The following is a 14382-nucleotide window of genomic DNA, read 5'->3' as shown; positions in this document are numbered from 1 at the left end:
TTATTTTTAATCCGACATAACTTATGACACGATTGGACACATAATTAGATGAGTGTTGTCTGATATATCACCATCTAGTGACAAATGACCACGAACACTTTTGAAATGTTCTAATATATCAAAAACTACCAAAGTTGTGAAACATATTCTGCGAACGATGAAAATTTCACAAAAAAGCTACTGCTCCCAAGGACAAAACTTTGGCTTTTTGGCCGCATAAATAGGTCAAACAAGCCACAACAAAATGTTCAACAATCTAGCATTTGGTTCAGTTCTCTGGATTGAACACGTTTTTAGCAATTTCGAACAAATATCATTCAAATTGCGAGTTTTTTTCAATATATTTGTTCGTTTGTCCATAAGGTTGCCGTACACTGTTTGATCAGAGGTCAAATATTTGACAAATAAAATTTCGTTTATAGGTCATAAATATTTGTTCGTCGTGTTTCATATCAAATATTTTTTATCAGTTATCGTTGATCAAATTTGATCTGCCAAAAAATCACAAAGAATTCGATCAAATGCCATAACACCATTAATGACGATACGATTCCTTCGTTAACCAATACAAATATATTTGGCACCACCTGGGTGACGTCTTTTGAGAACCCCTATTGAACTGACAGTAGCCAACATATCGAGTATCCCACTGACAATTTCCCTTTGTTTTCACCAAGGCGCGTAGAAGTATATCCTAAGGTGGGCCAACTTGCTAAAACCACTCTTCAGCCATCTTGGAAGTCTACTGTGTTTTGTTTGTAAACAAAACACAATACGCTTGTGCCCAAGCTCGCTCGTGATCAGTCTGTCTCTTTCACACTTCTAGGAAAAAAATCCCCTTCTGCTTTCTTCCGTACTGTTTTCATATTCCGCTCCCCTAACCAACTTAGTGACGAAACGGCCTCACCTAGTACCATAGACCCGTCTTGGTTTTCACATGAATTGGGTATCCCACTGACAGTTCTGCTTGAGGTTTTGCTAACGATCCTAGCACCAATCATAGCACCCGTTGTTTGGCACACTACTGGCAAGGTACGTAGAATAAGAAGGTAGTCTACTCCCTGCTTTGTTCAAGTAGTGGTAGGCAAAGAAAAAAGCAAGAAATAGTAATAAACCATCGATCGAATCCATATAAATTCAAACTTTATTTTTTATTTTTTGAATTACAGCACAAGAACTGTCTCAAAATATGTTTCGAAATGATGAAATAACAGTTTACTTAATTATTTTAAAATTTAAAACAGTAAAATTATCGCATCTGTACTATAAAAATAATGCAAAACCGATAAACAAATGTGTGGAGAGGTTATATCGAAGCAGTGTCGTTTTCGTTCCCGACCCAAGGAGCGAATGCATAAAATAGCTGAAAACATCTCCGATTAGTTTATCTCATTCGAAATTATTCTGTTCCGGCATCACGAGACGTGGTACTTCAACATTTTGCTGAAGTAAACAAAAACTGTTCAGTATGAAATCGATGAAAAATCACATAAAATCTTACTTGCGCTGAAAAAGCGGTACACTGCCGTATTTACCGTCGGCTCGATTTGCGATTTTGTCACTTTTTATGATTTTTGGAACTTTGAAAATCGAGAAATATTGAAAAAACTTCAGAACATTGAACTAATTGAAGATTTTTTTTACTAACTTCATTGTGTGTGTAACAAATGCGCTCTCCATGTGTATACACAGGAAATATCCCCTACCTTCTATTCTACGTACTTTGCACTACTGGGACCCAAGGAAAGTGAAGTGGAAGGTAAAACGTAATGTCAGAATTGCCGTTCGGACATATCCCGTATATTTGAATTTATTTACATAAATTGTATCCAAGCAACACTAAACATTGACTACAGTTTCGCCGGCACGGTTGATTGCCGTTATGAACCAGGCGGTACCACGATCAAAGCATTGCCTGAATAAATCATATCACATTAGCCTCACAAATCGCCATTTTTATATATGAGTATTTATATTTGTAGAAATAATAATTATTTAATTTACTTATGTTGGGAATGGAATATAAATGTTTAAAATGGCACAGATTGATGTTTGGTTAAAACTGCTCCGATTTGGGTTCGAACTCCGGTCGTCTGGATTATCATCCACCAGCTATCTCGCGCGGCTATCTGAAATTTAATTCAACTGCGGTTAAAACTCGTACATATGATTCGATATGATATAACCTAATACATTCTATGCAGTAGATAGAGTCATTGCTGGTTGCCGATTTTATTATTTAAGAAAAGGATCTTTGATTTCCCCATCATAGAAACCAAATATATATAATATCATTGAACTGGAATAATAAAAAATAAATGAATGTCAATGAAACTATCTCAATTTTAAATTATTTTTATTACCATTTCCACTGTGCAATCGGCCTTATTCTGCGTGGCGTGTGAGGTGAGATGACAATTGTCACTTATGTCACGCGATTCCACCAGGCGTATGCCGTGAGAAATCTCACTTGAATGAACTCTCACTTTATTCCCGCTCTCAAATATACGTGACGATTGTCACATGAACTGGGATTTCTAGGTGACAATCGTCGACATGTCTTGAGGTGTCGACAGTGCATGAAAACAAATGAAAAAAGGAAGAGGAATAATAAGTGTTTTTTTGGGTCGTATAGAATCGATAGTAATGGTATTATATGTATCAATAAATTCAATTTATCTTCAATTTTCACAGTACGAAAGACAAATTGCAAGTAGTTTGTTTTTTTTGTGAAAGCGGTAGTGAGTCTGTTATTCCTCAATTGGACGAATAAGCACACCGAAATTATTTTCATTTCATGAAATCTATTTATTTTCTCTAAAATATATCTATCACATGGATCTTGTGTTTCATCTATCTATCCGCGAGTCATCGTCACCGAACTGCATATCCATTCCAGAAGCCGTGGTATATGCCCGAGCCGGAGCCAGAGCAACAATTTAACACTGAGAGTGCAGAGAGCAGCAGCAACTACGACCAAAACAAACAAAAATGCTAAACTTTACAGGATGCAATCAACTGTTTCACCAAATCTAAATCAAATACCTGCAAATTCGGCAGAATGTCCTGATACACTAACAACAGGCCAGGTTAAATCAGATCTATAGATACGGTACTGACTGCAGCAAAACAAATATCTGACCTCTCTGAGCGAAACAAATAAAATTCTGGGATGCCAGATGTTTTTTCTCAAATATATGCGATAAAAATCTGAAATATTTGTAAATATGTGCTAATGTCTGACATACTGACCAGCTTCGTTTATCAATATGGAATCAATAATGTTTTGTCACTATTTTAAATAGCCTGCAGCAGGAATAAAAGGTTGTGATAAAAGTTAAATGTCTGCAAATTCGCAAACACATGTGCGAATGTGGCATCTCTGATCAGATTTGGCAACCAGCAGAATGAACGCCTTGTCACTTGCTGTTCATCCTCTCACATACATCAAATGAACCTCTCACGGCATCCGAAACGACTGTAGGAATAGAGTGAGGAGAGTTGCGTGATGGTGATGTGACAATTGTCATCTCACCTCACACGCCGCGTAGAATCAGGCCGAATATGTTTTCTCAATCATATAAAACTAAATTCTGATTACTATTATAATGAATATAATAAACCAATCTGGCAATCTTGCAAAGCGATGCGATGCAATGTGCCAAATTCGATGTGGTATATATCTAAGTTTGGCGTTCAATGACGTAGTTCACTTCGTTTTGCTGCATGTTTCTCTAGAAGGGATGTTTGCCTTTGTTACTTTTATCGAACATCAGCAATTTCGAGTGCGGATATTCAGAAGTCCATTTTTGTAATGTGTTCAGACATTGCTGTTATGAAATGAAACTTGTCAATGTTAAAGCATTTCATTGACATTTCAATATGATGTAATATGTTCTTTATAAGGATCTAATATGATTTATTGTTTCATGATTTTCTTCAGCATGCAACACGATTTACTGCAGTACTGAATCGATTTAAATTACACGCTTATACGACACACAAACTGCATCAGCGTAATATACGCATATGATGCGGATTAAATATATTTTATGACAATGCACATCATAAAACTGATTTTTATTATACCGAATTGCAACTTAATTTGATAATGATATATTAAAATCGAGTTTTTACATTTAATGCGATTTCAAATATACACGATACAAGTTATCACCAGACCCACGAAGCTATGATTCGCTAGCAAATAAACAAAACACCCCCGGCAATCATCACGCGAGCAGCGTGCAGAATCCCAGAGCACATTTTCTGCTGACTCAGATCAGCGCATATATTCTTCGAATCAGAGACGATAGCTTTAAGTATACAAATAAAAAATGTAAACCAAATCGAGAAGAATAAAGTTCAGTTTTATCGAGAACTCCGAGTAGAGCGGTTGTTTTTTTTAAAAAGCCGAAATACCGCAAGGAATCATAATTGGCGCCCGAAGTCGGGACCCTTAGCAACTGATCAGTAATTACGAAGACACCTTTAGCTGCCTCTCGCTGGGAGAATTCAACATCCGGACCCAGAGCCATCTTCAATCAAGTTGAGGATTTGCGTTGTTGGAGCGCAACAAGGTGCGCTAAGGAGGAATCCCACAACCCGTAGCAAACAAGGACCTAGGCGATTGTCCCGCAGCACGAGACGATGTGCATCCAATTAATATTATTGTTACCCCTTGTTCTGGGCCAAAACATTGAAATTCACAACGTAAACGAAGAACCAGTGGCGATAGTAAAAATAGGAGAAGCAAAAATTATAGAAGGATATCAGAAATATGTTCATGCGATTGACATAACAGCAATAGAATTATCAATATCAAAAATGGAAACGCACCTCTCGACAATTCACATTAGTTATCCCGACTTAAACAGATTATTTGATCAAAAAGTGAACGATCTGAAAGATCGTATCGAACAACTCAAACCAAAGACGAGACAGAGACGATGGGACGCATTAGGACGAGCATGGAAATGGATGTCCGGCTCACCAGACGCTGATGATTTACGATTAATAACTAATGAAATAAATGCAGCTGTATACAATAGCAACAAACAAATCTTAATAAACGATGAGATGTTCGGTAATCTGAATAATTTGACAGAAGCAAAAAATGAACTAATTAAGGCAGAATCAAAAAGCTCTACACTAGCAATAGAAAAAGCCCAGATAATAAATCTAATTTTGAGCCTAGACATCTTAAACGATCAAGTATCAGCAATTCAAGAATCAATAGCATTTGCCAAAGTAGGAATAGTTAATTATAAATTACTATCCACGGATGAAATCAGACAAATAGATGAAACTCTCAGTAAACAAGGCCTACACACAGAACTCCTCGAAGAAGTGCTCAACCTCGCGAAGGTGACCATTGGAACAGACAACGAGATACTACTTTACGTAATCAACGTACCTACATTTTACCCACAAAACTATGATGATATTAGAATTGAGGCAATCTTCAAGAAATCAGAACGCATCCAACTAAAGGGAAATAACTACATCAAAGGATCTACAGAACTTTTACTCCAGAAAAACCCATGTAAACGATTTGGCAATTGGAGCCTTTGTTACAGATCAAACCTAGAAGATGTTTCCGAAGACAGATGCATTTCTAAAATAGTCAAGGGAATAGAAAGCAGATGCTCATATGAACACGTTTCTACACATCCACCTACAGTCCAACTGAGCCCGACGACGGTGCTCCTTAACGACATCAATAACACTCTACATAACACGTGCGGAATTACCGATAGAAACCTGACCGGCTCTTTCATCATCGTATATCGAAACTGTTCAATAACAATTGAAAAGTACAAGTATTCTAACAATATCATCAGAACAATCAATCAACGAATCTTCATCCCATCCACAAGTTTGATAGTGATGCAAGAAAGTGTAGAAAACAAAATTGACGTCCACTCACTTCACCAACGACAACACCAGCATCTTAAATATTTGGAACATCTCAAGTCAGAGACAACCGTGCATAGTTGGTCTCTCATAGGAGGATTTTCATTTTCATTTACGTCCATAATCCTCATCATAATTTTCATTCTGATCAAACTTCGATCCCAAGGCACAGTAGTTCAAATCAACCAAAAGAATGAATCAACGGATCCCATAGAAGCAGTAAACACGCAGTACTATCAACCGGCATCTTCATATTTAGCCAAACCAGCAGTTTAACGTTGACCCAGGAGGTTCAACACTCAAAGGGAGAGCAGTTATCACCAGACCCACGAAGCTATGATTCGCTAGCAAATAAACAAAACACCCCCGGCAATCATCACGCGAGCAGCGTGCAGAATCCCAGAGCACATTTTCTGCTGACTCAGATCAACGCATATATTCTTCGAATCAGAGACGATAGCTTTAAGTATACAAATCAAAAATGTAAACCAAATCGAGAAGAATAAAGTTCAGTTTTATCGAGAACTCCGAGTAGAGCGGTTGGTTTTTTTTAAAAAGCCGAAATACCGCAAGGAATCATAATTTACATACTTTGATTGATATTATATGCGATTATGATTTATTCGGATTTCTTGTAAGACTTGGTACGTGCAAAATTATACGATTTAATGTTTGCTGGGTACTTGCAAGAAAAAAATATTTTGGTTTCTTAATTATTGTTCGTATATTTTTTATATTTTTTCTCGAAAGCTGAGGATTTTTTATATAACATCCAAAAATGTGTTCTTCGTTTTTAAATTATGATTTTTCAAATTTAACCGAAATAAATAATTTTTCTCCTTTTTTCCAAAAATTACGTTTTTCAAAAATTCATAACTTTTGATATACTGAACCGATTCAGATAATCGATATAGTTAAATGAAGTCAATAATTTCACACTTGCAAAAAGGGGAATTCTATTTGCATATATATAGTCTTATCGCATGGGATGATCGAACGAAGCTTAAAAACATGTTAACTTTGAAAAATCATAACTCAAGAACGAAAAAGAACACACCTCTGATATTTTACTGTGTTAAGTAAAGGTTTCAAGAAAAAAAATATACAGCGCCCTTAGTCCCGAAACCATGTAAACTATAAAAAAAACAGATACAATTATTAATCACGAAACAAAATTAATTTTTTTCGCAAGTGCAATATTTTTCCCTAAAAATTCTACCTCATTGGCTTTAATTTGATATATCGATCATCTCGGTTAACATTATAACTCAAAAAAAAAAGAACACACCTGATTTTGAGTAAAAAATGTAAATGTGTAAGAAATCCTCAGTTTTCAAAAAATATATAGAAAATTATAGCGCCGTTAGTCCCGAAACCATGTAAACTAAAAAATAGATACAATTAATAATTACGAAAACAAAATTCAAATTTCTTGCAAGTTTGATAAAAGACTAGCTAATTAACTTCAATTTGATATGTCGATCATCTGAATCGGCTTAGTGGTTCGAAAGTTATGAGTTTTTGATAAAGGTAATTTTTGAAATGTGAAAAAAATCGAATCACCCAAAAAAAGTACAGGTTCAATGTTTTACCATGACGAAAACAAGCTACCAATTTTCACGAAAATCTGAAAACCACTATATCAGTTTGGCATGGAATGGCTGAAGTAATACTGCAATAGTTCACAAATTTCAAAGTTGGCGTTTTTCTTGTTGTTTTTCATGTTTTTTGTGCGGCCATTATAATAATTAGAATTACTGCATTTGGATTGATACTAGAAAATAAAAGTATCATCAACTTCCTTGAATAGTGGATGTGATATAATTCACTTTATATTTATATATATATATATGTTTCTATATATTTTTAAACTAAAACATTTGTCAAACAAACTGTAAAACTAAAAACTTTTATACTGTGCCTTCATTTTGTGAGTTTACCATTCAAAGACTAGCAAAGACGAACTAGCGAACCGCCAATTAAAAAGCACTCCAACTAAAAAAGCGCCAATAAGCGAATGTGTACTGTAGAACTATAAAAAATATTTAACAAATATACAATCGAAGACTCTTTTTGTCGTTTATGAGTTTGGTTTTTTTTAAGTAACTAAGGTATGTTTGCGGATTAATAGAAAGATATGATATGTTGATCCTTGAAATAAATTTGAAAGTTGAGAATTGGAAAAAAATATAAAATTCATGTGAATGGAGACGACTTTTGTGTACAGCACATGCCACTGGGGCCTACTGATGATTAAGTAAGTAAGATTTCTTCCAAAACGTCATAACTTATCAACCATTGAGTCGATTTCAAAAATCGACATATCAAATGAAATCTTATTCTTCTATGGATCAACTTCAGTCGGTCATTCAAACAAACTCAGAAATTAAATACTACAGAAAAACTTTAATTATAAAGCTTTGAAAATTTGCCACTTAATTTCCACATTTCGCTCTTTCACACCAGATTTATATCTTGTCGCAATTTTAAACCTCAAAAACATCTTGTCAAAATGATAGGTCAAAGCACGAAAAGCAGGTAATCATGGATTTTTAATAACCATCTCAGAAAAATATTGAAAAACAACATTCCTTTTTTAATTTCTTTTTTCATTTTTAATTTCTTTAATTTCTTAATTTATATCAACTTTCCCATCTTATCATTCTTCATTAAAGACCTTGCGTCAAGACAGCTAGAAATTTATACACTCTCAGATCAAGTGTGCCTGAAAAAAAAAAATTCTTCACGTAAACAAGCGATGAAAATGTGGACACTTTTTAGTTAGTGAATTGTATGGAGTTCCACTGCTGTGATTGTTCTGTTTCTTCCATATACATTTCATAGAGAACGAAATTTTGCATGCGAATACAAGTATACTTCGCCAACTGCTCCACCTCGATAGTCTCATTGATCTGCACGCCTGACAGCGCCTGACAAGCGGTAATAGATTATTTCCAACTCTCTTTTCGCGTGTGCGAAGACTGTTCGCCATTGTGTTTGCGACGAACAAGTTTTATCATTCGAAAATTCCTACGCTAAATCCACGAGAAGTGCAAAAATCCACCGTTAGCAACAATGCCGAAGAACAAGGGAAAAGGAGGCAAAAATCGTCGCCGTGGTAAGAACGAGAATGAGTCGGAAAAGCGAGAGTTAATCTTCAAGGAGGACGAACAGGAATACGCACAGGTGACGAAAATGCTTGGAAATGGCAGGCTAGAGGCGATGTGCTTCGATGGTGTTAAGCGACTTTGTCACATCAGAGGAAAGCTTCGGAAAAAGGTAAGAGTGTTCGGTAGAAGCGCCAGCAAAGTCAACCATCAGCGTCCTTTGTTTCGTACAAATTAATTTTCTTTTAAATATTGTGTGCTGAATTTGCTGACAAAGCAAATTTATTCCCCTTCCTTTTACCTTCTCAGTCATATAATGTCAGTCTCTGACGTCAGGGATGTTATTGCAGCTCACAGAACCCTCAAATAAGTGTTATTAATCACTTGCTTGGTATGACGAAATGCAAGGATGTTTCCTTTTTCTAGACTCGGTGTGAGCAAGTCTCTAAACGTGCAAGTGTATAATGAATAATCATCGGTATAGATTCTATTTAATTTTTTCTAGATAGCAATTTTCTTATTTTGTCAGCTAATAATGTAATTTTTCCCAACATATCAAAATGTTTGAATATATTCACTTACTACGCATCGCGAATTTCAATGCGTATTACCAATCAACCTTTTGAAATGCCTGTGATTAGAGTCAGTCTGAAGGAACTCGTTAAATTCGTTTTGATGGTTTCGATAGTTGATGCAATCAAAATTTAGTTCCTCGGGTTCGAACTTCGAAGAATACGCTTTATCTGTTCAGTTATTGGCAAACTTTGTTCCATGTATATGCCATCTACAAAACAACGATATGACCATATTGTTCAATTTCATAGGTGTGGATCAATCAGGGTGACATCATTTTGATCGGCCTGCGTGATTACCAGGATTCTAAGGCGGACGTTATCCTGAAGTACACCCCGGACGAGGCACGAAATCTCAAGACGTACGGCGAGTTTCCTGAGTCGGTCCGCATCAACGATACAGTCACATTCGTCGACAACGATCTGGATGATGATATCGAGTTCGGCGATGAGTACAGTTCGGATGAAGAGGTGGATGCTGTCGACGCCATATGATCGGCCACAAAGACGCACAGCAGCACAGGTAGCAATTTTGGCACCACTAAAAGCAGTTAAAATTGCTCGATTATTCGTGTTTGTTGTTGAACAATATTTTAGAAATATAATTAATGAACGACCGCTAAACATTGGTACATACAATCAACTACTAGTTGAAAAGCCAACCCCAACCGGTGACCATAGAGAGGGAGGAACAGATGCAGTGAGGAGAAATCACAAAATTCAATCTGAACACAAGTTGCTCTATCATATTTTTTCGACTAATTCCGTGAACGTGAAGTATTCTCACAGTGACATCTGTAGTCAAATTAACACTCCGTTTTTGACCATGTGAATATTTAAGAACAATTCCTAGTTCCAAAATATCTGCACTCTATTGTTTCGTTAGAAAATATATTATTTTTCAGTAAACAGCAAACGACGTTTGTAGTTCGAACCAATTTATAGAACATACATATAATCAAAAACCCCAAAAAATACTCAACATAATCGACATACATCGCGCTCAGGTGCTCAGGAGGTGGTGATTCAGTTTGGGATATTTCAATGATTGTAAGCATAGTGACAGTGAGCGATAACACGCGATGAAATCAATATTGCGGATGAAACGATTGTCAGTATCGAAACATTCATTGCGAAAATATTACATTAACCGTTTGATTGAATAGAAAACCGATTGTGGCAAAAGGGAGCGAGAAACGGACATTTTTTTTTTATTCGAATTTTCCTCTGTCTTTGAGATAGGCACCATGAGAGTTTTTGTGGTTTCTTTCTTATTTCTAACCAACGGACATCTGTTGTTAGTAGATAATCGAAAAGAGGGACCATACTTCGTTCATTTATTGTGAGCAAAATTATTCATATAAATAGCATTGTGACCAGATCCATCACCAGTTTCTTAATTTCAGCACTGATTGGTTTATTGTAATTTGTATGATTTGTATACAATTTGGTGTTTCATTCCCATCTTTTCAGAACTTTGATATACAGTTACGGCAAACATACTAAAGGAGAAATTAGGGTAAAAGCGACACCCTAAGGATTTGCCCATATTCCCAAGACTTTTCATATTTCTTCGACGTCAAATCGTTACAGAATCTTAAATTCTTCATAAACCATACTACATATCTCTGTTGATCATTTATTAAGTAGAACTCGAATTTTGATAGGATACAAAAATGACATGGTTGTATTGAAGAATGTTTCACGACAGACATAAGATCTAATTGGGCCGTGATAAAATGAACTTTATGAAGATGTTCGACATTGCCCCTATTTTTAATCTGAACTCGACAAAATATTGGGCCCTATTATAGAAATCGAATCAAGAAGTCGTTACAATCACTATCACTATCACACCGAGCAAAATTTCGTATTTTGAAAATCCAGATAGTCTTTTACCGAGCTCGAATGTTAGTGTTGTGAATTGCATTTATTTAAGAAACGTTTCCCAAAAATCAATAATCCGAAAAATCAGAAAAATCAATAATTCTGTTTTGATGAGGCGGAATTAAAAGACCTCTTCTTAGCGTAAGAACACACTGGACGGCTCTCCCGCGCGGATTTCGCAATGACAGACCGCCGCGGGGCCTCGATAATGAAATGTGAATGAAATAAAACACAAGGCAGGGCGGGTGTGTGCGGTTCCAATATCACTGTTGTACGGTTCCTCATACGCTGCGGTGGGTCGATGGAGATGATGCGCCGCAACGGTTTTGTGAAGCGGACCTTACACGGTCAACTTTATTGACAATATGATGACATTTGAGAGCATAATGACAGCTGAACATGGCCGACGACGCAGAAATCCGGATTTTCTGATTTTCGAGCATCAATATCGTGACATTTCATATGGATGTATGATGTTGACGTTTTATACTTATGACAGACATACAGCTGTACTTGCGCTGTACTTCGAAAAATGTATGTCTGTCATCATGTACAGCGCTAGAATCATGCAAGCAACTCGGTACAATCGCTGTATCTGTACCGACCTGTTTCACCGTTGTACATGACTACAGTTGTACGGTGCGCAGCGCCACAAACGGTTAGTGGTGGGTAGCATGAACAAACTGAATCAAAACACTTGGTAAATATTATGTTCATTAACTTTCTCTTGAGTTAATAACTCAGATTGGAAACTTGTTTGTTGTGTTTGATAGTTCAGACGCTAAATAAAAAACTTTTTCATTGAAACATGAGGTGAAAATTGGTCGTATTTCTGATTGTCAATTTGACATGCGGTGCAATGTACAACCAAAGTATGTCTGTCATGCTACGATGGTACCTGTACGAGATGAAGGATAGAAGGTGGGAAGATTCACAGGTTTTAGTCGTGTTGAACTTTGATTGTGTTAGTAGCCAGGAAGATAGAAAGTTCACATATCAGGCATACCAGTCAGTTACTCAAATGGTACAAAATTGAATGTGCAAACGAATAACGTTGAAAGAGGATGTACAGAAGCTAATTACAGATTTCCAAATCATATTTTTCGAATTATGAACAAAAAAAAACAAAACATATCATAAAATGTTATAAAATGTTTAATTTAATTTTTAATGTCTACTATGTTTGGATTCTAGAGCAATTTCATGGAAGTTTGACTTTTGTCAGCAATTGTAATTACTTTTTCACAATTAGCATGCTGAAAACTTCAGTCGTCTAAAACTAAGACGCAAGCGGAAAACTTTTTGTCTCAATCTAAGTTATACGCAGTCAATTAAATTTATTTTTCAAGTTCATTTTACATGAAATGACTTGCAACCTTTTTCCCATGCTCTGTCAAATGTTTATCCACCAAAGGAACAAAAGTTTATGTGACTCTGACTTTGTTCGTTAACGTTTTGGTCGACGTAACGAGAAGTAAAATTGAATTGAAATTAAGTTTAGAACACTTCAAAAATATTAAAATTTCAGTTTCTGTTAGAATGTCGGGACCTTATGATTTTTAACGCTAGCATTGATTTAGGGAAATAAATAGATCGTTCATTTCATTTGCTTATTTTTACTTTTAATAACAACACTTGTCCTATGTAGTGGGCTATTATAAGAAAAGTAACATCCATAAACAAAATCTGTGACGTCACAGATTTAAAAAATCTTCCCACCTTTCATTTTCCATCTCGGTACCTGTACAACGCTGTACACGTACAACGCAAGTACAGCTGTATCAAGGCGCCTCTATATATATACCAGGTGAAACAATCATATGAAATGCACTTTCAGCCATATTGGAATTGCTGTCGGTATTGTTTACAAACAGCATCAGAACGCTGCCGGCGGCTCTCTACAAACTGCTGCGACGCTTATTCGAACGATGCCTACTTTGTTCGGCTTTCGCGAATTTGTGTGGAAAAGACGGGATGATTTAGTAGAATTTCATTCTCATCCTGTTCATCCACTACTCTCGCATGTGGAAATGCAAAAATGGTGTATCCTAGCAACAACAAAACAAACAACCTCCGCTCCACAAACCGTAATCCCCTTCTCATTGAAGTGATGATGTTGCTTCACCTGTTATACATTTATACAAGCGCCTTGAGCTGTATCGAGATGGAAAGTTAAAGGTGGGAAGATTTTTTAAATCTGTGACGTCACAGATTTTGTTTATGTATGTTACTTTTCTTATAATAGCCCACTACATAGGAAAAGTGTTGTTATTAAAAGTAAAAATAAGCAAATGAAATGAACGATCTATTTTTTTTCCCTAAATCAATGCGAGCGTTCAAAATCATAAGGTTCCGACATTATACAGAAACTGAAATTTTAATATTTTTGAAGTGTTCTAAACTTAATTTCAATTAAATTTTACTTCTCGTTACGTCGACCAAAAACGTTAACGAACAAAGTCAGAGTCACACAATCTTTTGTTCCTTTGATAGATAAACATTTGACAGAGCGTGGGATAAAGGTTGCAAGTTATTTCATGTAGAATGAACTTGAAAAATAAATTTAATTGACTGCGTATAACTTAGATTGAGACAAAAAGTTTTCCGCTTGCGTCTTAGTTTTAGACGACTGAAGTTTTCAGCACCCTAATTGTGAAAAAGTAATTACAATTGCTGACAAAAGTCAAACTTCCATGAAGTTGCTTTAGAATCCAAACATAGTAGACATTAGAATACTATTTCTGAAATCAAAGAAAAAATTAAACATTTTAGTTCGTGATATGTTCTGATTTTTTCCATAATGCGAAAAATATGAATTAGAAATTTGTAATTAGCTTTTGTATATCTTCTTTCAACGTTATTCGATGACACATACAATTTTGTACCATTTGAGTAACTGA

The 14382-nt window shown here is 35.8% G+C and overlaps 1 protein-coding gene, 1 long non-coding RNA gene and 1 pseudogene across 3 annotated transcripts; 2 read left to right on the top strand and 1 right to left on the bottom strand.

The window, feature by feature from the left end:
- Positions 1–1742: 1742 nt before the first annotated feature.
- On the bottom strand, positions 1743–3688 carry LOC129774728 (uncharacterized). Its single transcript, XR_008742758.1, has 4 exons — positions 3046–3688; positions 2364–2994; positions 2187–2299; positions 1743–2129 (listed from the first exon to the last, which is right to left on the bottom strand). It is a non-coding gene; the product is annotated as an uncharacterized LOC129774728 (long non-coding RNA).
- An 825-nt stretch (positions 3689–4513) lies between these two features.
- Positions 4514–5501, top strand: LOC129774262 (uncharacterized; annotated as a pseudogene).
- Positions 5502–8857: 3356 nt separating this feature from the next.
- On the top strand, positions 8858–10792 carry LOC129774726 (eukaryotic translation initiation factor 1A, X-chromosomal). Of its 2 annotated transcripts, XM_055778642.1 has the most exons (3): positions 8858–9195; positions 9848–10118; positions 10193–10792. In XM_055778642.1, the coding sequence occupies exons 1-2, from the start codon at positions 8992–8994 to the stop codon at positions 10088–10090; spliced, it is 447 nt and encodes a 148-aa protein (XP_055634617.1). In that variant the 5' UTR covers positions 8858–8991; the 3' UTR covers positions 10091–10118; positions 10193–10792. The 2 variants fall into 2 exon arrangements, with proteins under 2 accessions (XP_055634617.1, XP_055634616.1); XM_055778641.1 differs by having other exon boundaries at positions 8859–9195; positions 9848–10792.
- Positions 10793–14382: the final 3590 nt, after the last annotated feature.

Source organism: Toxorhynchites rutilus, chromosome 3 (genome assembly GCF_029784135.1).
Source record: "Toxorhynchites rutilus septentrionalis strain SRP chromosome 3, ASM2978413v1, whole genome shotgun sequence".
Classification (NCBI taxonomy): Eukaryota; Metazoa; Arthropoda; class Insecta; order Diptera; family Culicidae; genus Toxorhynchites; species Toxorhynchites rutilus.
Note: the sequence above shows the minus strand (reverse complement) of the source record. Positions and strands in the feature narration are given on the sequence as shown.

Excerpts from the sequence above, each read along its gene's own strand:
- LOC129774726 (XM_055778642.1), top strand. The coding sequence starts at position 8,992 with ATGCCGAAGAACAAGGGAAAAGGAGGCAAAAATCGTCGCCGTGGTAAG. Across the intron at positions 9,196-9,847 it reads GAGGAAAGCTTCGGAAAAAG|GTGTGGATCAATCAGGGTGA; the intron begins GTAAGAGTGTTC and ends TCAATTTCATAG.